At 42.7% G+C, this 18,929-nt stretch overlaps 1 protein-coding gene across 3 annotated transcripts in view; it reads right to left on the reverse strand.

The window, feature by feature from the left end:
• The window catches only part of CACNA2D1 (calcium voltage-gated channel auxiliary subunit alpha2delta 1), a 668,904-nt gene that overhangs the window by 575,983 nt on the left and 73,992 nt on the right, over positions 1 to 18,929 (reverse strand). For all 3 annotated transcript variants that reach the window (XM_077807875.1, XM_077807876.1, XM_077807874.1), the window contains exon 2: positions 15,953 to 16,034. In XM_077807875.1, coding sequence (XP_077664001.1) covers positions 15,953 to 16,034 — 82 coding nt within the window. The remainder of the gene's footprint in view (positions 1 to 15,952; positions 16,035 to 18,929) is intronic.

Here is an 18,929-nt window from a genome sequence, read left to right on the forward strand (position 1 = left end):
GGCTAAGGAAAGCCAAACATTTTTATACAGATCGAGAGTGAATTAAAGATGCACACTCATTGAGGGCCCTTACTATATTGTGTCTTGCATATGGGGCATGCTATAACTGAAATTCCATTGAAATGACTTTAATATATTATAATCACTCAGAAAATTTGGTTCCTCCCACAAGTTTCCAAGAGCACTGAATGTGCTCCCCTTCCAATGGCCAGCATCCTCTGCATTGTTTGCACAGATTGCCCAGTAGCACATAATAATAAAGGCGCACTGAATCATTCCAAACTACAGTTGAATTTCTCTGAATGTTTTCATAGGAAGGCTGAATTGTTTATTCTGTTTTGCAACTACTTCTATTTGTCTCTGTGTACCTTGTGCAATGCAAATTTAAGAAACAAAGGGTCCTTTTCTTCGGAAGGATGGCAATGTGGTTAAGGCACTGGACAGCGATTTGGGAGATGTGAGTTCTCTTTGTAGATTTGCCACTGGACTTCCTGTATGAATTTGGGCAAGGCTAGATTTTCAAAAGAGCTCAAGTGTGAAGCACCCACAACTGATCTCTGTCTACCTCAGATACCTTTCTGTAAAATAGGGAGTATAGTACTTGTCTACATCAACACGATGTTGTGAGGATAAATCTATTGATGTTTGTGAGACACTCAAATAGTGCAGCAATGGAGGCCACACAAGTACCCAGATACTTGTCTCACTCCAGTCTTGCACTGGTGCGACAGTACTGGCAAAATTATTGGACTACTACTGATTTTTATCTGTGATGCATTATATTGTTCAAAATTACCATCCACAGCATATCATGCTGACCAAGAACATCTTGTTGTTTAGTTATACTGCCCTCTCTGTTGGTATCCATTTGTTCTTCCTGTCAGTGACTGTGAGTCTTGAACCCTAGTCTACAGGCTGCTTAAGAGCTAGGCAATCCCAACCTGCCACCCAGCAACACATGAAGAAGGCCTAGAACAGCAGCTGAACTCTAACAGAGGGCTCCAGTCCTGGAATCTGATTGGGGGGAACCTTGAAGGGGCCCCAGCCCCTATTTAATCCAAGCACAGGAACAGGAAATTGTCCTTGCAACAGGGTTCTCCGGGCTCAAGACTGCTTTCCCTGTAATACCTGCTCCTACAGCCTGCTGCTTCTCTCCTAGTAAACTAATGCTACCTCTTTCCTGACACTGGACCCCCAGTTTGTCTTCTGGCCTGTCTTGGACTCTGATCTCCTGGTAACCTGCTCCAACCTGACTCCTGCTCTGACCACTAGGTCAGATTGCCCAGTCATGACAGATACTTAGAGTGTAAGCTTCTTGCGGCAAGGAGTGTTTGTACAGCACCCAGCACTATGTGGTCCAGGGCAATGACTAGGGCTCCTTGGTGCTATAGTAATACAAATAATAAAGAATAAGAATCATAAGAGTACAACACAATTCCTGCGACTGACATGAAGAACAAAGAAAAGGATAATTCCTATCTTTAATGGTCACACAAATAAAATTCCTTATCTGGGTTCCTAGCACTACTTTAGAATGTTAAAATGAAAATTTATCTAATTGGCTAGTCACCACTTATGTGACCTCTTTAAATTATAAGTTTATTTCATCTTGTACCAAATTGTACACGATCTGTGTGATCTGTGTGGTTTAATGAAATGGTGCAGTGCTTATGTGAGGAAGGGGTATGGGAGACCTGAGTTGGAGTCCCTGCTCTACCACAAGCTTCCTGTATGACCTTGGGCAAATCATTTAGTCTCTCAGTGCCTCGGTTCCCCATCTGTAAAATGGGGACAAACAATACCTTCCTAATTTGCCAGGAGGATTAATGTATTAAGATTGTGAGTATCGCGGTCTACAGCAGAGCCGGTCTGCAGCAGAGCCAGTCTTCAGGCAACCTAATGAGCAGAGCTGCCCTGTAGTAGACTGTCTGAGTGGCTACCGTACCTGGCTGATGGCAGGAGTCAGCAGACCAGCTTTTCAGTCAGCAGCAGTTCAGTAATTGCTCACAGCACTCACCCACTGCAGTGACAGCACCTGCCCCTCCCTTGAACCCAGCCAGGCCCTGGCCTGCCTCATGCCCAATAATCTGGCTCTGATCCTCAGCTCCAATTTCTGACTTTGGCTTTAACTCTGGCTCTGGCCTCTTGACCCTGGCTCCTATTCCTGGCTATTGACTCCTGCTCCAACTATTAGGCACAACTGCCCACATCCCAGTCTCTGACAGTGAGGTACGACGAAACGGGGGGTGGGGGAGGGGTACAAGTTTCCAGGACTGCAGAATATTTTGTTTAATTCATAACATTGTTTCTGTACAGATTGGGTTTCTTACACCTCTCAAAATAAAAGGCTCCATCCTGCTGCCAATGAAGATAATAAAGAATTTTGTCATTGATTTCAGTAGAAACAGGAAAACTCCAAGAATAGACACATTCACCCTAACCTATTCTAGAGTGTCCCCTTATTATTATTTCTGATTTGCCATTATACTGCACACTTTCCTTGAATCTAGTTTGTAGGTAGCTCCAAGCACTAAAGTAAATAATTCCTGACCTCCTACTGCCCATAACAAATTCCTGAAGCAATACGAATACTTTCTCTATTTAAGTCCATGGCCTGAGGCTTTTACTTATGACTACCTAACTTGTTTGCAACTAACTGATTTATTATAGAGCATAAACTGCAAACTGTAGCCACAAATCTTCACCAAATTTTTAAAAATGTTCATGCCAAGAAAATCAGAGAGATCATGTTGAACATGGCTTCCTTTTTTTTTTGTCAGATACAAAGTCTAAATAAAATTACAGTAGTTTCCTAGCAACCCACAGATGTCTTTGTTCTTGAAATTCTTATCACCACCACAAAGGAAGAAAATGCCCCAATATTTTACATTATTCGTTGCTTTTTCACAATACTAGTCATAGAGTGCTGTGGTGATCCAAGCAGACATGACAGGGCAGACAATTTCTATATCCAGGATATCTCATTAGTCGTGATGGATGTACTAGGAAGTTCTAGAACTATGACAAGAGAGAGCCCACTCCTAACTGATACATTCACCAATTCTCAGGCAGACAGCAGGGGCTTGATCCTGCAAAGTACTGAGCAATCTGTCCTGATCCAGCAAAGCTCTTAAGCATCTGCTTCTCTCTAAGCACATGGGTAGTCCCAAAGTCACAAGACTACTCATCCGCTTATAGTTAAGAAGGGGCTCAAGGGCCACTTTGCAGGATTGAGACCTTGCACAGCTTTATACTTGTCTGCCCAGGTACTCAGCCTGGAAGTCTGTAAAGGCAAGAAATTATTTCCATGAGCTCGATTTCATATGTATCTAATATTTCAAAATAGACATTCAATTCTTCACCTACCACACAACAAAAATAAGGGGGAGGAAATGTTCCCTTCAATAAAAAAAAAGATTTTTCAGAATATCTCATTGGATGTCATACTGATAACAACAAACAATACTGTAATATTCAACATGTACATAGCACTTTTCAACTTCTAGTCAACTTCATACTTTTATGAATACCTTGCAAGCAAGGATTTTACAAAATTAAGCCGTATAGTCTCCCTGGGAGGTACATATTGTCCCTGTTTCACAAATGTAAAAACTGAAGACCAGAAAGATTTAGTGGCTTCTCCAGCATAAAACCATAAATTTGGTGGCAGAGTCAAGAAGAGAACCCAGGAGTCCGTACTCCTCAACCCATGCTGATAATAGATGCTCACAACTAAATGTGGGAGAATATCAGGATCAGGACAATAGAAAACTTGAGCACCCATAGCAAAGTACTTCAATAATCCTTCACTACTGACATATTTTGGCCAAAGAACATTTACTGATTTCATTTAAACACAGTGATACACAGGACAAAACCTATCACAGTGCAGGGGGCCAGCACAAGCTGAAGCCCCTTGCCAACCCTCTACATGGGGGGTGGGCGGAATTTCACTCACAGAAAACTAGATTCCCTTTCCAGCATCTGACTGACCAGTACAAGCTTTTGGAACAAGGAAATCCATCCCCTGCTGCTATGAGAGCAAGTAGAAAGCAAGCGTCATAGGAAGCTGGAATAGGATGGTTTGCCACTTATACTTGCAGGCATAATTACAAACAAAAACAAAAAACCCTCCATATGCCAGGAATAGTAACATGCTCAATAATTTCCCAGCTCATCATGTAGAAATAATTGAAAGTATGGTAATGCCAAGTCACCCCTTCCCCTTGAGTCTGAATGAACTTTGTTAATTCAGCCACCTATGCTTAGACTCTTATAACCGACTTCACAAGCTTGAAGAAGGAGCACTTCAAAATGCCAGTTTATTGCAAAGGGAGCTGAGGGAGAGTAGCATGTGCAAGTTATAAATGAGGCACCCAGTGTTTTGACAATCCCTTAATTTCCATTCGGATAATAAGGATAGCATGCAGATGTGTCTTCAAATTTCCCAGCCTGCATTTCTAAAAGTGATTTAATTTCACTGACATCTTGACATCAGTTAGCAACATGTAAGCTCGACAGAACTTAATTTGGAGGATGATCTTAATAATTCTCACTCCTTTGGTATTTGGTTTCACATAAAACTATATAGCAGTGGCAGGGATGTCTCTTTGGAGCACAATATTGTTAAAACACTGCTTTCATGTTTTGGAGACCACTAGTTACCCTATCCTATCTTGTCTGCCTCAAACGCTACCCATCAGGCTCTGTAATTCACCTCAGTGAATGCGTGAAATGCCTATTTTTGGTGCTTGTGTTCATTGCCCTACCACAAAAATCCCTTAATAATAATGCTCATCAATGATAAGGCTTTATATGTTTAAAAGAGCCATGCAATCCTCAACCACTTAACCTCCACAGCATCCTTAGGGTAGCTAAGTATTATCCCCTTGTTTACAGATGAATTAAGAAAGACACAGACTGTGAGTGGCATAAGGCCACAAAACAAGTTGGTGATACATCCAGGATTAGGACTCAAGAGATCTTGAGTGCCAGCTCTATATTATATCAACTCAACCACACTGACTCTCCAGTAATGAGTCCTGCTGTATTATTACTCCTGAGGGAATTCTATGCCACTGCCCTTGCACAGAATTCATGTCTCCCACAGATTTCTTTGCTTCCCTCACAGTGACTTCTGATGGGGAAGCAAAGGGAAGTGCGGGCACATTGTTTTGGGTACCCAGAGCAGCCGGCATAGAGGTAAATCACTGCAGGCGAAGGGCGGGGAGGGCTGGGGACTCCCTGGCTGGTGGCACCTACCTTGCGCCAGGTTCTCCTGCTAGTCCCAGCTGGGCTGGGGGGGGGGGGTGGGAGAGAACAGAACTTCCTCTTTCCCTGCAAGGAGCAGCTGGGTCTGGGTCAGAAACCTCCCCCGGCTGCAGAAAGCTCCGCGCTTCCTGCCCCCATCGCTCTTCAGCGATGGGGGGAGAGGTCACTGTACAGGGAGTTGCTCCTCCGTCCACTCAACCCCCATGCAGACAGATGCCTCCCCATATATGCATACCCACCTGCCAAGCCACATCGCCCGTACCCAGAACCCCGCCGCCAAGCCCTTCCAGACCCCCATCCCTGCAACCAGACAATCCCCGACACTTGAACCCCCAGCCTGACAAGCCCCACCCCTGAGCACCTGGACCACCTCGACTCCCTGTACCTGGCCCCCCACCCCACCGAGCCCCAACCAGCTGCACTCAGACCCCCACCCCAGCACCTCCACTCTCGCTGCTGAGTCCCCCTCACCCAGACCCCCTCACTGAGCCCCATTCCCTCCACACCCAGACCCCTGCCACTGAGCTGCAACCATCTTCACCTTGACCCCCCTGCAAAGTCCCATTCCCCCTGCATCCGGAACTCCACAATGAGCCCATGTGCATCCAGATCTCCTCGCATATCCCACTAAGCCACCCACACCCAGACTGCCCAACACTGAACCATGTTACCCCACACCTGGATGCCTCAACACTCATCCCCTCCACACTTGAATCCTGCTGGGCTGAGCCTGACTGCCGCACACCTGTATCGGGGGCCAGGGCTGGGAATACATGTGAGATTCTGCCCCTCTTTTGGTGCGCCTGGTGTGGAGGGGCAGGGGTGTGTTTCTGGGGCAGGCCTAGCCCTTATACTACGTCAGGGTCAGGTACAGTCTCACCATCGAATCTGTGTCCGGAGGGGAGGGGAGGCTGCAGGGTGATCTCCCACCTCCGTGAAGCCAGTGGCCTGTGCTCCCCGCTCCCATGCTGAAGCTTGACAAATAAAATATGCAAATAAAATATATCCTTCCCATAATTTCTCCAAATCAATCATTTCCATCCCTAATATTATTTTCCCCCATGAGCAAATGATTTTTACTTTAAAAATATCTGAACCAAAATAAAATTCAAAGGTAGAAAACATCAACTGGTAATGTTCACTATAATACACATGGGTAGGAATAAAGAACAGAACTGGTTGAAAATAAATGGAAATTTCAAATAATTTTTGAGGTTGAAATTTGGAAATTTGGAAATTTGGAAATTTGGTTGTTTTTTTTTTTTTTTAATTTTAAAGAAAAATTTCCTCCCATTTTTGAACAGCTCTAATAAAGAACAAGTTTAACAAGTTTCTCTGAGACTCCTGGGACTTTAATAACAGCATGCCTCATGAATATCATGCATGACTCACTATTGCTACTATACATCAAAAGGGAAACTTTCAGAAACTAGCTCTCCTTGGAACAGTATCTCTAAACTGCTGTTGTGTTCAATTAGCCTGTTGCTTGAAAAGGTTACACAGTGTAAAATGTTATGTATTGCCATTGCATTTTACGGTACAGCTCCTGTGTATTTGTCATGTCAAAACTTCTAACACACAACCACATTTTTACTTTGATATTTACGTAATATATGCTCCTTGTCAAACAGTTTGAAACGGACAAGCTAGTGCATTGCTACGGGTCAACTTGCCCACTCTGAGAATTCGATTTCTGAGTTTTGTAAGGGTCCCTCCTTTTCTTTCTATCCCCTTCTGCTAGAGGTATATTAGCAACTAATGTGGGGAATTAGAAGCACACTTGTCACCGTTTATTAAATTATAAAAAGTGTCAATTAGCTTAGTCATGGGTCTATGCTGTGAAAGGTCTATTTAAAATGGAAGCTATACACACATTTAAAAAACAATAATTATTTGTGTACTTAGCTCTACAATTCAAACCATTCTCCACTCACTCTTGAGCAATGTGGCCCTGGTTGTCCAGGACTAACACACATGGGTTTGCACCTTTTCTGAATAAACATTTTTTGTTCCCACTGAAGAAAACGACTGAAGACAATGGGATCACCTGGGTGCTCAGCACTTCTGAGAAACAGGCCCCTTATTTTGGTACTTCATTATGGATTTAGGAACCTATCTATAGGCACTCATTTTTTTAAAATATATATCTATATATTTCCCAGAAAACTTAAAAATACTACTTGCTCACTATGGCCTGCATATCATTTACACTAGGGTTGATTTACACTGACTTCTTAAAGTGAACAGCAATTACCCTTACATCATGTGAACACCACCTGTACGCTGCCAGAGCAGTTTAAAGAAGCCTTGGTGTAAATAAGAATCTGGCCCCTAATATTTTTCTTTTTTTAAGACCAACAACAAGGGTTACCAACTTTGAGACGCAAAAAACAAAAAAACCCGGCAGCACTCCCACAAGGCAAGACCGCCTTAACCCCAACCACAAGACAATTCCGCAACCCCGCCTTCCGTAGCCACTCTAACAAGAGAAGTAACACATACATATAATATTGATAACATCGCATCTCGCATGACTCAAACCCTCTCTCAGACATTTGTATGGCGCGCTTACATGTTGGTGGGAAGACAGCTGCTGTATTTTCAACAGTTTTGATCGATCACTTAAACTGCAAAATTGGGAACACTACAGCGTCTTTAGCTGGACACAGAAACTTTTAACATTAGATATCCCAGTGTATTGTCATAATAATGCAAATCTTTAGACACACATTTAAAAAAATCCAGCAGATTAAATTATTTTTCTGGCAACTGGCAAATCCATTAAAAATAAAAAGCCAGAGCAGTCAAATACCGGTCAAGGGTAACCCTACCTACAACAATTGCACTGTTTCATGTAACACAACAGTAGAGGACATGATGTTTCTAAAACTAGACTGGCCCTTTATTAAGAGAACTATTTACAGAGGCGCTGTAACTGAAGCAAGCATTCAAGCCATATGCACACAGACTGACTGCTGGTGCCTCCTCCAAACTCTCCCCTCCTGCAACCTGTGGTTCTCCCCTCCAAGTGCCAGGGAGGTTGCTACATGTGCAAAATCTTGTAACTCTAGATCATCCTGCATGTTGTGCTTCACTGTGAGTTCTTTCCCATTGTTATTTTAGTAAGAAACATGTACTGAATCAGAAACTGGACAGTATCAGGATGTGAGATTGGTAATGAAACCCACAGTGCTCTTTTCAAATGGGAAACTGAACGGGCAAAAAGTGATCGTGTTTGTGTCCTTTATTTCTCATGTATGATGTATAAAAGTGGCTCAATATTTTTTTTCCAAATAAGGTTTGCAGGATTGGTTTTTAAATTAGAGATATCAGACCAGAACCTCAGCTGGTATAAATCCATGTTACTCCATTTACTTCAGTGCAGCTACTCTGATTTACAGCAGTTGAGAATTTGGCCTATCAACCCAAGACTTCCCCTCCTTGCCGAGGTAACCTTTGGAGGACTGGAACTGAGATGAGGACACCACAGTTGGTAGAAAATCTGTGTTGTCACTTTCCCAGTTCTCAAGCTAAGCCCCCTAATTAATGTCTAGGAAAACTGCACTGAAAAATGCAGATTAAAAACTATTTTTGGAAAACCACTTTGAAGCCATTCCCAGACAGCATAAATAAGCAGCAAAGGGCACAAAGATGAACTACAAGAGGAAGCATAAATATTAAGCACAGTCCCTCTTAAGGGTAATAATAACTGTAGTGAATTAATAGTCGTGCTATTGCTTATTCCTACAGCTAATCAATAATTCATAAACTGTTTAGATGAAGGATGCTTTGTTGTTAAAGCACTGGACTGGGATTCAGGAGATCCAGGATCTATTCTTGGCTCTGTCACAGACTTCCTGTGTGACCTTGGGCAAGTCAATCTCTTTGTGCTCAAGCTCCCCATCCATAAAATAAAGGATAACAGTGGTTCCTCTCCCTGCACACACACATATTTTGGCTGTCTTGTCGATTTAGATTGTACTTTCTTCTGAGCAGGGGTTTCACTATCTATATGCACTGCACATACCATAACGGGGACTCAACCTTGTTTGCCAGCTATAGGTGCTATACTAATTAGCTACAGGTGCAATACTAATTAATAATAATATTCAATACATTTCTGCGGGCCAATTGTCCACAAGCAGCAACAATTTTCTCAAATGTATTCACTATTCAAAGTTATTCACCAAATCATTTCTATGCATTATTCTTGGTCTTTTATAAGTCTTAGAGTGTTCATAAGCAGTTTATTGCAAGTATTTAATATTAAGCTGCAGCACAAAGAATCATGGGATATGTCCTCAGAAGTCCTAGTGACACAAAATGGGTGAGTGTAGCACTGGGAAGGACGCAGTAAATCCCACTGAACTCAGCGGTTGTCCTTCCACTGACTTTAGTGGGAGGTGCATCAGGCCCTAAAATTATTAAAAATCTATTATATGCGCTAGCTGTGATTTTCAAACCCTTATCGCATGGCCAAATCAGAATGGATTTTTCTCTAGAACACAGACACTTATTCTTCCTAAAGCCTATTTCCTGGCCAATTTACAGCTATCTACTCCCCTATTCCCCCCGCCCCTCCCCACACACTCTGGCGCTACAGCTGCTCACAAAAGTGTATTATTTTTAAAATCTCATCATTCTCGCCTCCAAAAAAAGAAAAAAAAAAAGAAAAAAAAAGACAACTATTTTCGTCTCAAAGTTTCCCAAAAGTGTGGAGACTAGAGGGCTGATTTAAAGCCCTTTGAAGTCAACAGAAGTATTTTCATTCACTTAAGTGGGGTTTGGGTCAGACTCTAGCCCTGTAAATTTAGCCTAAAAGCTGCATGTTTCAAAAAGCTATGAGCAATGAAAAGTAGGTTCTTTGAATAAAAGTGATAGTGGACCCTACCTGCAGAATTCACAAGCGCTTTATCTTTAATATATGTTAATCTCTGATACAACAAGACTGGGGTTGTGATACATGAAGGGGGAAGGGGGAATAGCTCCCTTTGATGGACATCCAGCCAGCCAGCTAGTTGTAAATCCCTCTTGGTGTCTGTTCTCTGCTTGGGAGAAGGGTTAACAAAGCCCACAGGTAAAAGAAAAGGAGTGGGCACCTGACCAAAAGAGCCAATAGGCAGGTAAAAAGAACAGAACAGGAGTACCTGGGGCACCCTAGAGACTAACAAATTTATTAGAGCATGAGCTTTCGTGAGCTACAGCTCACTTCATCGGATGCATAGAATGGAACATATAGTAAGAAGATTATATATGTGTGTGTGTGTGTGTATATATATATATATTATATACATACAGAGAAGGTGGAAGTTGCCATAGAACTTTTTAAAATTGGGAAAGAAACTTTCTTTTTGTCTGTTGCTCTCTGGGCTGCAGCAATGCTATGTAAGGCTTGAACCAGATATGAAAATTCATTTTCCACACTAGAAGAAATTATTTGGACAGGGAATGTTTAGTTAGACACAATCAGGTTTATTTTTTATTTTGGCTTTGTGCTAACTCCGATGCTTTTGTTTGCTTGTAACCTTTAAGCTGACCCCCCAAAAAAAGCTAGTTGGGTGCTTAATTTTTGGAATTGTTTCTTTTAAGGTCAAGCAAAAAGCCTAACTTCCAGATGTAATTTTTTCCTCTTTGTTTTTAATACAATTTACCTTTCTTAAGAACAGGATTGGATTTTTGGTGTCCTAAGAGCTTTGTGCATGTTGTTTGATTAGCTGGTAGCCAAAGCTAATTTCCTTTGTTTTCTTTCTCAGCTCTTCCCTGGAGGGGGGTGAAAGGGTTTGAGGGTACCCCACGGGGAGGAATTCCCAAGTGCTCCTTCCTGGGCTCAAAGGAGTTTGTTTTTTTTGCATTTGGGTGGTGGCAGCACTTACCAAGCCAAGGTCAGAGAAAAGCTGTAACCTTGGGAGTGTAATAGAAGCCTGGAGCGGCAAGTATTAATTTTTAAAATCCTTGCAGGCCCCCACTTTTGCACTCGGAGTGACAGAGTGGGGATTCAGCTTTGACAGGGGTTCATTTCAGAAGAGATGTAATTAAGCACTAATGGAACCATAATAGTGAAATATGGAGTCTCATTTTAAAAATCAGAAAGTGGAAGTGTAAATAAGAGAAAAGAGAGTGATTCCATAGGTCACTCCTTACAGGGTCTTACATTCCCACTTACAAAGAAAGGCAATTAAAGTCTGTGGATACAGAAAAAAAAACATACTGCAGTATAGATCTTTCCTGAATGATATTAATATGAAGTGGTATTTTATATGGAAACATACTGCATTAATGCTTCTTATTCTGGAATCATACACATGCACACAAGCCAGTCGGCATACCCACTGAAACAGCACTTTGATTTGTATTAAGTGTGCTACACATTCTGGCTTTCAAAAGGGATTAGATACTATGTTCAGAGATTAACATTTTCTTCAGTTTTCATGTAATTGTGGTATACTCTAGGCAGGGCTGATAGCACTGTATATTATTAAGGTTGCCCAACATTTCCCATTATAAGAACCTGTTTTCAATTGGTTCAAGTATGGCCAAGTTATATGCATTTGGGCTGAAATTTTCCATTCCTGGTGTCTGCCTCAGGCTGATTTTTTTTCTTTTTTAAATTTTAACCAAAAGGGTTCAGCAATTTCCAAGAAAGAAATATGCATAAATATGTGGTTTGCCCATGTTAAAATATTCTAGACACTTTTTCTTTTAAAAGCTCTAACACCTCCATGCTTTGGAGTAGAGTCTTGAAATTTTGCAGCGGGCAACCTTTGTTTCACAGATGTGACTTTTGTTGTCCCTTGGAAACTCCATCCTAATTTGTCCAAATTCTAATCCTTGAAGAACTGCAGATCAAACATGCTCAGTAGAGGGTTCTTAGATTTTAGCTGTTTTCTCAAAGATTCTCTGTGCACTGGTCATGTTCCAAGCCACAGCTGAACAGGGTTTTGTCTGCAATTGCAGTTCAGGGCTGCTATGGGCTGTTCTTAGTCCAGGCATCTAAACAGAGAGACTTTCTTTCCTGTGCTTTCCATGACCCCCTATCTGCCACTAGGCCCAGGCTGCACGGAGGAGGAATCCATCTAACTCTCATGCAGAGGGAATGGAAAGGAACACATTGGGACAAGAAGCTTGGGGGTAGGGAACTAGGACTGTGAATTAAGGTGAAAGGGGAGACTGTGGAGGGTTTGGAAAAGACACTGGGAGAAGGGTGGGAAATGTGGGAGACTGAAATCAGATGAGGAGTCAGGCAGTAGACTCACACTGGCTGGCTATGATGACTAGGACCAATGCGTAGGGGGGAGGAGGTGATGAAGGAGAGGAGAGAGATCTGGCTGGAAGCCAGGATGAGGGGAGAGAACTGAGAGGGGACACTGAGATTGGACAAAAAGCCTGGAAGGAAGATTGGCACTGGGAACATGGGAGCTAAGAGGGGTGTGACTGGAGGCCAGGGTGAGGATGAGAGAGACTGGAAGAGACGCCAGGAGAGGACAACTTGGACTGGCTGGGTAAGGAGATGGGGGTTAGGAGGAGGGATGAACTAGGAATAGATACACAAGAAAACTGGGAGTTGGGGACAGACTAATAAGGGGATCAGAAGTCCACAGGGGTAAAACTAGCACTACCTGAGCAAGGAAACCAGGATTGGGATGAGCAGCCTGAGGAGTGGAGACTGGAACTGGGTAGTTGAGAAGTATGGAACTGGACAAGGAGGCCGGGATGGGTAAGAGACAGGACTGGGACAAGTCTGAGGGGATGGGGCAGAATGTGTCACACTTGGGGCACGTGCACAGAAGAGTCTGTACCTGCTAGAGCACACTCCCTCCAACAGAAAGGAACCTATAATTTCCGAGTCTCACCATCCTCTGCCGTGAATATCTCTGAAACCACTAGCAAAGGGTCTCCTCCCCCCTTGGAGTTGGTCCACACAGAGGATAACAATCCATTATTGCTATCAGTTATTCCATTAGCTCATGCGTCAGAGGTCTATGCAGTGGGTCTAAGGGTTCCTTTCCTGTTGATGAACCATGTGAGAGTGTCAATATGATCCCACACGATGGTATTTCAGGGTGTGTGGTTTTTTCCGTTTCCATTTTAAAAAACCTAGGAAATTACACACAAAAACAAGATTAAAAGAATATTATTAAGGCTGCAAAGTCAAGCACTAAAAAATTAGGAATTCCAAATTAAGGATGCCTGTGGAACCTTAATTCGGCTGCCGGGGGCATTACAATAAAGTCTCTAACTCTCACACACTATTTTTTCATAGGACCTTTGCCTCATTCAGTGCACAGAATGGACAGTGTTCACTTAATGAGGAGATTTTTTTTCACCTCATTGTTCAGTGTGTGCCCTCTTTACTGCAAAACAAAACAATCTAAACCCTCCTCTGAAACAGAATTATTAGTTTCCTCCTGAGTTTCAATGGCGAATATTAATTAAATAATTTTCACAATACACTTGTGAGATGAGTTGGGGGCATTATCCCTCTTTTACAGATGGAGTAATGAGGCCCGGGAAGATTAAGATCAAAAGTGTTCACTAACTTTAGGTTCCAAATTTCAGTGGCCTAAGACCTCCTTTTATAGGAGTTCTTACCATTATATCGTGTTAGGGGGCTTATTCCTTCACCCACTTACTTCCCTGGTCCTTCTCGCATGAACAGAGAACAACAATACCCGAAGTCCAATGGTGTAAACAATTCAATGTTTATTGGTGTGAACTTCCAGCAAGTGTGATTCCAGTTTCCTTCCTTAGTGTCCCCCTTCCCAGCTCTGACACCACAGAGCCTTACCTGTGGCCCTGTTCTCATTTCTGCCCTTAGCTAAACATGATTCCAATTTCCCCACCCCCATTCCCTGTTCCCATTTCCCCCCCACACACACACTTCCTGATTGACTGCAGACTATATAGTAAAACTTGAGTTCTGCTTAGCTATACCTTAACCAATCATTTTACTGAAATTTAACTAACCAATCCTAACATATTGTAACATGATTATTTAACCAATTATATCCCACCACCTTAATTAGTTTACACTCAGCAAAATTAATTACACAGCAGACAGGAACAATCACAGAACCAGACAGAGATTATACAGACAAACAATAGCAAAGTGGGAACTATAATGACAAAACAATACAGAAGTGAGGATTTCACATCCCAGCTATTGATAAGTGAGTTCTTGCCAGACAGGATGCTATCAAAGTTTCCTTTTACATCTTCTAGGCACTTCCCTCTCTCTGGAGGCAATAGGCATTATCATGACAGGACTATATTCCTAACAGCCCAATAGCACCTTATTTCAATGTGACTAGTTTGGAATGTGAGGATGTGACCAGTCGCTTCCCAGCTTATGGCTGCCTCTGCTGCTTAGCCAAAAGCCTTAGCCTAAGAACAGGGCCTCAGAGTGTCACAGTAAGAGAAGGCTCTTACACGGGCAGACAGTGATTTTGATTCTTTCTTTTATACCTCTATAACTAGCCAAGTGATAAGAATACACCCAAATTCTTGGAGTATAGGCCTTTACAGACAGGCCTGAATATCTATATCCTAACATATGGCATTTTATATGACCAAAGCACATGTCCCACTGACTTCATTTATAGCTGAGAGTATTCAGCACTCCTGCAAATTAAATCCCAGAGTCTCAACTCAGGCACCCAGAAAATATAGAACACACTAAATTTGGTATAAGTGACTTGCTCAGCATCACATAAGAACTTTATGGCAAAGACAGGGACAGAATTTAATTCCCAAGGATAGTATTCAACTGCTTTAACCATGAGACCATCCTTTCTCTTCCTGCGTTCTCCTGTCTCATGCACTATACACCTTCCAAATTCTGCTACAAATGATGTAGGTACCTTCAAACAACTGTCCCCTTCCCTGCATAACCTTGATTCATATTCAGAGCATGTCTATTCTGTGAACCGACTGGGGCAGAGGTCCTATGGAAAAAATAGTGTGTGACCACAAAATTAAAGACTATATCACAGTGCATACTCACCAGGGGGCTGAATTAAGGTTGCACAGGTAACCTTAATTCTGTCATTTCTTAACTTTTGAGTGCTTGACTTCTCAATCTTAATAATGTTCTTTTAATTTTTTTTTGTATGTTCGATAATAGTATGTGTTGTAACATCGATACCTCTTCTCCATAATAAAAAGTAATAATAATTTGTTCCTGTTGTAAAATATACTCTGGATTAAAGTAGTATAGCTAAGAATATTAGATAGTTATCATTCTCCTCCACAGAAATCTAGCCAACAGAGACTTCTTAAATTCAGAGAAATTGTATGTCAGAAAACTGGTCTTCTCTTTCAAAACAGAGTGCTTTCCATGAACTTTCCTTGAATAGTTGCTTCCTGGATACCATATTGGACAAATACACAATGTAAAAGGAGCTGTGCTATTGTGTATGGGAGTTGTAATAATCATAAACCTTATGCCTGGTACTGCAAAGCTGATTAAATATTAGCTTCAACATAAAGAGAGTGAATTAATGGATGTCTCCATTATTCATTTCCTTCTAAGTAAACAGTAGAGAAAAGGGATACTATCGGCTTTCATTCCAAAAGAAATCGTTGTGAGGATGGGATGATTACTTGTTTCCCCTACATCATGAGCACCATCCATTTTTGACTGTTCTAGTTGTCACAGACAGAGGGTCTACTCATTTAGACTCACCTTGGCAAGCTCGTCCACCCCACTTGCACTTCTTGCCAACGTTACAAGATCCTCTTGCATTTTCTCCACCCATGACTTTATTCTACAGAAATAAAAAGAGAGAAAGAGACGTCCCATCAGATCAATGGCAAATAGTTACGACTATCACAAACACAAATGCAGGCCGACAGGTTATCCTCCAGGAGGCAGATTGATGCCGAAGTTCCCTTGATATTGCCGTGAATCTGCTTTAGACATTCATTCCCTCTCTTTCTCTCATAGAAGCTGTCTGCCGTACAAAAGCCCAACACGGTGAGGAAGCTGTATACAATGACTGATCATCAAAAAAAGAGCAAAAAGTCAGGACACATGAAAATAGTAGTTTAGAGGGCACAAGAGCCTTTCCCCTTGATTGTTGAAAAAGTAACCTGCTTGCTTTTTTGGAATATGCCACCAATACTGAGACATAAGTTAATGTGAATCTCTTTTGTTAGCTCAAATCTAGCCTGGTCTTACACCAACCAATTTTGTTACCATCTGTAGACTGCATGGTGGTCCCCGCATATCCTAGACAAGAGTTCCTGTCACAAAACCCATCACCACAATTAACAGTAACTGACAGCTGCAGCAGATAGGTTAGAGACTAAATGGTATAGAGACTGACTAGCCTCCCAGTTGTATTTTGATTCTAAGCCTTCAAGTGCCAGGTGAACATTTCTGCAGTTGTACCTCTCATAGGGTTGTCTATAGTGGCCAGACCACCAGCTAGCTGAACAATCAAGCATACTGTCAGCACTTATTATTACTATCTATGGTACGGTACCCATGACCCTAGTATACGAGCACATTCTAATCTTTAATGTATTTATTCTCACAAGACTCCTGTGACTTCAGAAAAGCAGACTTTGACTCCCTCAGGGAACTGATGGGCAGGATCCCCTGGGAGGTTAATATGAGGGTGAAAGGAGTCCAGAAGAGCTGGCTGTATTTTAAAGAAGCCTTACTGAGAGCACAAGAACAAACCCTCCCAATGTGCAGAAAGAATAGCAAATATGGCAGATGACCAGCTTGGCTTAACAGAGAAATCTTTGGTGAGCTTAAACACAAAAGGGAAGCTTACAAGAAGTGGAAACTTGGACAGATGACTAGGGAGGAGTATAAAAATATTGCTTGAGCATGCAGGGGTGAAATCAGAAAGGCCAAAGCACAATTGGAGTTACAGCTAGCAAGGGATGTGAAGGGTAACAGGAAGGTTTCTACAGGTATGTTAGCAACAAGAAGGTGGTCAGGGAAAGTGTGGGGCCCTTACTGAATGCGGGAGGCAACCTAGTGATGCATGATGTGACGTACTCAGTGCTTTTTTTGCCTTGGTCTTCACAGATAAGGTCAGCTCCCAGACTGCTACACTGGGCAGCACAGTATGGGGAGGAGGTGAGCAGCCCTCTGTGGCGAAAGAACAGGTTAAGGACTACTTAGAAAAGATGGACAAACACAAGTCCAAGGGGCCAGATGCAATCCATCCGAGGGTGCTTAGGGAGTTAGCTGATGTGACTGCAGAGCCATTGGCCATTATCTTTGAAAACTCGTGGCAATCCAGGGTGGTCCATGATGATTGGAAAAAGACAAACATAGTGCCCATATTTTAAAAGGGAAGAAGGAGAATCCTGGGAACTACAGACCAGTCAGCCTCACCTCAGTCCCCAGAAAAATCATGGAGCAGATCCTCAAGGAATCCATTTTGAAGCACTTGGAAGAGAGGAAGGTGATCAGGACCAGTCAACATGGATTCACCAAGGGCAAGTCATGCCTGACTTACCTTCTATGACAACATAACTGGCTCTGTGGATATGGGGAAAGTGGTGGACATGATATACGTTGACTTTAGGAAAGCTTTTGATATGGTCTCCCACAGTATTCTTGCCAGCAAGTTAAATAAGTATGGATTAGATGAATGGACTATAAGGTGGATAGAAATCTGGATAGATTGTTGGATAGATCACTCAACAGGTAGTGATCCACAGCTCAATGTCTAGTGGGCAGCTGGTATCAAGTGGAGTGCCCCAGGGGTTGGTCCTGGGGTCGGTTTTGTTCAACATCTTCATTAAGTTAGCGGATGACACTAAGCTGAGGGGAGAGGTAGATATGCTGGAGGGTAGGGATAGGGTCCAGAGTGACCTAGACAAATTGGAGGATTGGGCCAAAAGAAATCTAATGAGGTTCAACAAGGACAACTGCAGAGTCCTGCACTCAGGATGGAAGAATCCCATGCACTGCTACAGGCTGGGGACCGACTGGCTAAGCAGCAATTCTGCAGAAAAGGACCTGGGATTACAGTGGACGAGAAGCTGGATATGAGTCAACAGTGTGCCCTTGTTGCCAAGAAGGTTAACAGCATATTGGGCTGCATTAGTAGGAGCATTGCCAGCAGATCGAGGAAAGTGATTATTCCCCTCTATTTGGCACTGGTGAGGCCATATGTGGAGTATTGTGTCCAGTTTTGGGCCCCCCACTACAGAAAGGATGTGGACAATGTGGAGAGAGTCCAGCAGAAGGCAACGAAAATTATTAGGGGGCTGGGGCACATGACTTATGAGGAGAGGCTGAGGGAACTGGCCTTATTTAGTCTGCAGAAGAGAAGAGTGATGGGGGATTTGATAGCAGCCTTCGACTACCTGAAGGGGGGTTCCAAAGAAGATGGAGCAGCCCTAGCTCCAGCAGCCTAGTTCTCAGTGGTAGCAGATGACAGAACAAGAAGCAATTGTCTCAAGTGTGTGGGTGGGGGGGTCGTGTAGGTTGGATATTAGGAAAAACTATTTCACTAGGAGGGTGCTGAAGCACTGGAATGGGTTACCTAGGCAGGTGGTGGCATCTCCATCCTTAGAGGTTTTTAAGGCCCGGCTTGACAAAGTCCTGGCTGGGATGATTTAGTTGGGATTGGTCCTGCTTTGAGCAGGGGGTTGGACTAGATGACCTCCTGAGCTCCCAACCTTAATCTTCT

Source organism: Eretmochelys imbricata, chromosome 1 (assembly GCF_965152235.1).
Source record: "Eretmochelys imbricata isolate rEreImb1 chromosome 1, rEreImb1.hap1, whole genome shotgun sequence".
NCBI classification, from domain to species: domain Eukaryota; kingdom Metazoa; phylum Chordata; order Testudines; family Cheloniidae; genus Eretmochelys; species Eretmochelys imbricata.